Genomic DNA, 6112 nt, shown 5'->3' with positions numbered 1-6112 from the left:
CATAAAATCCAACCAAGAATGTATTTCATTCAAAGCGTGCCATATTAATATTCAAGTACATGACACGTTTACAATGGAGAGCGTCTTTAGAAATAAAACACAAGGAAAAGCGAACTCACGTTTTGAAATTCCTATAAAATGGGTTTTCTCATGAACTAAAATGGTTCTGTCATAAATGCCACAACAATCAATGATGAATCCTGTAACCAACAAACAATTAAGCCTCTTCGCGGTCACTCGATCTGCTAGAAACAGTGGCTAAAATATCCCTCAATTCACACGCACTCACTATCGTCCTTGATGAGGGACGGACACATTGAATAATGTTGTCTGAGCTACGCTTTACCTGGAAAAACAAAGCAAATGTGGGATGATTTCGGCTAGAATATCTTTGATCATATATGTCTCTGTTCTATCAGGGTTGATGCAAGACTATATAGAAGGTAAGGGCGATAACAAATTTTAATCGTCCGATCGGGGTTCGAGCTGTGGTCAACCTGTCTTTGTTTTTCAGTCATTATACCTAGGGCTAAATTAGTATATTCAATCGTTTTTAGGATCACAAAGTAATGTTCCTGGAAGATTTAAGTATATCGACGTTAAGCATATGAAGATTGTTGTTTTATAGAGAGAGAGAGGGGGAGATAGACAGGCAGACAGACGTATACATGCATAGATATACGATGAAACGCATATTTGCATACACACACATATATATGCGTACACACATACACACAAGTATATATGCATACATACACACATGTGTATATATATGTATATATATGTATATATATATATATATATATATATATATATATATATATATATATATATATATATATATATATATATATATATACATGCACATACTCAAGTATATGTATACATACATACATACACACGTGTGCACATATATACACGTATACACACACACACACACACACACACACACACACACACACACACACACACACACACATATATATGTATATATAAACTGTCCCACAGACGGGAACGTGAAACTCTGAGTAACAGTTTTATGATATTTTTGCTGCTTTTTCATAAAGCATATTGCTCTACCTCTGGTATCCGAGTACTATTTTTACCACCTTGTTTCGATATATATATATATACCTACGCATATGCATACAGAGAGAGAGAGTGTGTGTTGACGCTTAAACATACTTTGTCTTTGATGTTGCTGCAATTAATACACCTTTCATTTTCTACACTTGCGTTAAGGAACAAATGTTGTCCCACCCAAGATTTTCAGAAACCTAAAGAGAACTACTATCAGTTTTCATTCAAATGGCAGACCGTGTCAGCTGGAAGATATTCTATTTCATGAAAGCATTCATGTTTACAGACGTGTGCATTCATGCTTATAAATATATGCGTTCATGTGTGCATATTTGTATATGTGCGTGAGAAAGAAAGAAAGAAAGAGAGAGAGAATGTGAGACTTGACTAACTAACCGTCGCTAGATCTGCTAAAACTAAGATTTAAATCCTCGTTAAATCACGTTTACCTGTTAGAGTTGTCGATCGTTTTGTCATTGTGACACACAAGATAACAAATAAATTATTAGAGCAGTTCGTATGGAAAATTAAGAAGAAAGAAGGCTGTTTCAAATTTAGAAATATAAGCGGGGAGAGTTACAAAGAAAACTAGTGCTTGCCTTACTTTATTTCATAAACTGGTCTATAACAAGTTTTCGAGACGCTCCAGCATTAGGATGGTTTGTCTAAATCTTTAGATTTTATTTTTTTAAACATTCTGTGACGTACGTAGAGACCCCTTGCAACGCGTTGTTTCAAAACCGCAGCTTTGATATCTTAAAGGGCACAATGGAAAATATAATCCTAATCTTAAATTATGCCTTCAAAAAAAAGAAAAAAAAACTGGATGGTCACGGTTGGACCATCTTTGATCATATGACCATCTTTGATCATATGTCTACTGGGTCAGGGTTAACCGAGGGCTAAACGGCAACAACGACTGTGATGCGACAAACATCGCAGAGCAATGAAAAGCTTTTGGAATGACGAGACATCAACAAGCTTTTTTATTTTCCTCTGAGGCCATTTCACCTCAACCTACTCGTTTAAAGCCTTTTAGAAAAGGCATCAATGCCACATCTTCATATTTCTCACTCCCCTGAAATTCTGTTATTGTGTCCACTCGCGAAAAACATTTTTGCATTTTTGTTTGTTTCTTGGCTTCTGTGGTGAATGCACTCTTAAAAATATTTGGTAGATCCAGTGATGGGAATGTTATCACTGGATGCAAACGAGAAAAGCGCCAAAAAGAAATTATCGTGCGTGGAAGTGGGGTGGGGGAGATAACAAGTAGCCAGATGAAGAAGTTAACTTCCAAAGAAAACTACATTGAAGTTTCGATTCCATGTTGAAGATGTTCGATTAGAATTAGCAATAATCTCTAGAAAATCATGAGTTATGTAATTCAGCAATTCCCTTTGCCCTCACACACACACATTCGCTTTTCCTTTCTCTCTTTCTCTCTCTATCTCTCTTTCTCTCTTTCTCTTTCTCTCTTTCTCTCTCTCTCTCTCTCTCTCTCTCTCTCTCTCTCTCTCTCTTCTCTCTCTCTCTCTCTCTCTCTCTCTCTCTCTCTCTCTCCAAACACTATATCTTTTCTCTTGTTTCAGTCATTGACCTGTGACTATGCTGGTGTTTAGTCAACCAAATGAACTCCAGTACATATAATTTTTCTATTTATTTTATCGGTTTCTTTACCGAATCACTAAGTTACGCGGACGTAAGCAAACCAACGCCTGTTGTCAAATGGCTGGAAGAACACAGGCACTCATGAATATGTACATCGGGCTTCCACATACTAAATTCACTCACAAGACATTGGTCGGCCTGGGGCTATAATAAGACACTTGTTCAAAATTCTGAACTCGTAACAACGCGGCTGCAAAGAATGTTTCTTAACCACGCGACCATGTGCACAGCAATTTCATTATAAAGAAACTATTTATTTGTCCCTTTATCTTTGAGGGTCGTTAGTAGACCACATGGCTTCAATGGGTTGACATTTTATTTTCCGTGACCTGCGATAGATGAAATAGCACTCATCGCTCCATAGCGATGAGTGACTCATCTGTTTGTGCATGTCTGTCGTGAGTCAATGTGAAAGCTTCTTTGTTGTCACTCAACCAGTCAAATCTCACTCAAATTACACTCGTTATCATCATCATCGTCAACTTCTCGACATTACTGTCTCGAGTCCCAGGGCAAATAGGTCTGGTTACCCGGTGTATAAGTGAACGAGATCGCAACATTCCACCTTGAACGAGACGCCAGTCCGTCACAAAGAAGTAATTCATTTGTGGCTGAATTAACTGGAACAATGTGGAGTGAAGTGTTTTACTTAAGGGCACAACGCCTCACCCAGTCCTTGAATCGAAACCATGATCTTGCGATCACGAGTAGCCCTTTGAAGTACAGGTACAACTCCTTTTTGACAGGAGTAACGCGAAATAAAGCATCTTGCTCTAGGACACAAAGCACTGCTAGGTATTGAACTCACGACGTCACGATCATAAACCGACTACCCAAACCACTAAGACACGTGCATTCATATCCGGATCTTAAAGCTTTTCCTGCCTACAATAACCAATAATCAATTCCAGTCGTCCTTATCGCTGTTGTCCTTGAAAGATAAGCTTTAAATCGATTCCACTCAATTTCTATCGATTTCAAACCAAGGCAAAACACTTCAAATATCGGTCAAAGAGATGGATAATTGATTACGACCATGCTGGGGCACCGGCTTGAAGGGTTTACTGAAATATATCGATCCCAGCGCTTATTTTATCGGTCTCTTTTGCCGAACCACTAAATTGGCGTCAAGAAGCCAACACCAGCTGTCAAGCGGTGCAGGACACACCCAATCACACATAGACACGACTGGCTTCTACACAGTTTTCATCCCCCAAGGACGGACGAAATGCTGCTAATCATTTTGCCCAGCATGCTAACAATTCTGCCACTTTGCCGCCTTAAGAAAAAATATTAAAAATCTGAAACCTGTCGAACATCACTATTTACACCAAATATTCTTTTATCTTTTACTTGTTGTAGTCATTAGACTGCGATCATGCTGGGGCGCCGCCTTGAGAAATTTTATTCGAATTAGTGGACCGCAATACTTTTTTCTTTTAAAACCTGGTACCTATTCTATCAGTTTCTTTTGCTGAACGGCTAAGTTACGAGGTCGTTAACACACCAACGCCGATGGGACGATATAATACGGGCTAAGTTATCATTGATGACAGGACGAAGTAGCCATGACTTGAATGATTACCTTCTGACCAAAGATTTACTTGAAACTGGTTTAACTGGAGCTAAACAATCACTACGACAGTTACACATCTGTTCACGTTCATTACCCATGAACGAGAACCGGTATTTTCAACGTGATGTAGACTAATAAGGCCAATGGTTCCTAACCTGGGGTCCTTGGACGCCTGGTGGTCTGCAAAGGTAGTACTGGGGGCCCATGAACTAAATTCAAAATTTCATATATACATAAGGATAAGCATATTAAAAGGGATCTGTGGGAAAACTCATTTAAATAAAGGGAGCCCTTGGTGATGAAAAGGTTGGCAACCACTGCACTAGGCGCATGATCCTGTGGTTTAGGCGTTGCACTCACGATCGTGAGATCGTGGTTTCGATTCCCAGGCAAGTTGTGCGTTGTATTATTGAGCAAAACATTTCATTTCATTTCAGTCCGCTGAGATATAAATGGGAAAATCTGTGACGGTTTGGCGTCCAAGGGTGAGAGGGTGACTCGGGAAAACTACCCAAAGGTCTTGCAAGCCACGTTTTGTATTCAACAATAGTCCCAACTGGTTACGATTGGTTGTTCAACCACATCAAAGAATGAAGAATCAACCATGGTGTTTTTTTTTTCATTATTTTTTTTTCTTTCACGGTTTTCTTTTAACCGTTCCCTTTTCTTCCTCTGAGTTTAATGGCGTTTATCTTTGTTTCTTTGTCAGGAGCTGAAGACATAGTAGAAGGAAACCTCAAGTTGATCCTCGGTTTAATATGGCATTTAATTCTTCGTTACCAAATCGGAAAAACAAAATTCCCACCGAAGAAAATGATGTTGATTTGGTTACAATATGCTCTTCCAAAATGTTCTATCAAGAATTTCAGCAGCAGCTGGAATGACGGAGTGGCTTTGCAGTAAGTAAAATCCAGTTTCTTTTACATTAGATACAACGGGTTTACCTTTTAAGGATCAAAGGGATCAAGAAAGTATGGCTCCCTACCTTTCCTTAAATCTTAAATGGTGAACTACCCATTACCAATCCCATAAGTGTTCTCAAGATTAAATGAAGGAAAGATTTTCTGGAAGTTAGACCTCTCGAAGACCTATCTATAGGTACAAGTAGAGCAAGATTGCACACACCTTTTAATAATCAACACACACCGTGGACTGTATAAATTCAAGCAACTTCCTTTTGGAGTAACAGTGGCACCTGCCATATTCCAGCAAGTAATGGACGCAATGTTAAATGATTGCAACTTCTCTATTGCTTATCTCAATATTTTGATGAAGTGAGAGTCAGTGGAGCAAAACTTTGACCATAAGTATTTGGAAAAATAAAAGAATACGGGTTTAGACTTACAGAAAAAAAATGAATTTTTGATGAAAAAAAAAATCAAATACCAGAGCTAATTGATGAAAGGGGACGAAGGCACAAAGGCCAGACCCATCAAGAGCAATAGCAATATGGAATATACTTCCCCCAACGATTGTCAAATTGTTACAAGCATTCCTAGGCTTGGTAACACTGTGCCTGTAACAATAATATCAATTACAAGGGGGGGGGGGGGAATCACCAATGCCTCTTTTTCAGTTTGGCTATAGTATCAATTACAGGGGGCGAGAATGCTGCCTTTTGCCGTGTTGTCTGTTATAAACAGTGTTGTTGTTGTTTTTTATAACGTTCGGTACCCCCCTACTGGTAAAAATGAGGGTTCCAGGCTGGAGATGCATATTATAGCCATATTTGGGCATACCATAGCCACATATAACTCTAAATATATAGGTATATATATATATATATAT

At 38.6% G+C, this 6112-nt stretch overlaps 1 protein-coding gene across 1 annotated transcript in view; it reads left to right on the top strand.

Moving 5' to 3' along the window:
- LOC106873036 (filamin-B) overlaps positions 1–6112 on the top strand; it is a 164815-nt gene that overhangs the window by 38201 nt on the left and 120502 nt on the right. The window contains exon 2 of the mRNA XM_052974705.1: positions 5034–5223. Coding sequence (XP_052830665.1) covers positions 5034–5223 — 190 coding nt within the window. The remainder of the gene's footprint in view (positions 1–5033; positions 5224–6112) is intronic.

This window comes from Octopus bimaculoides, chromosome 19 (genome assembly GCF_001194135.2).
Source record: "Octopus bimaculoides isolate UCB-OBI-ISO-001 chromosome 19, ASM119413v2, whole genome shotgun sequence".
NCBI classification, from domain to species: Eukaryota; Metazoa; Mollusca; class Cephalopoda; order Octopoda; family Octopodidae; genus Octopus; species Octopus bimaculoides.
Note: the sequence above shows the minus strand (reverse complement) of the source record. Positions and strands in the feature narration are given on the sequence as shown.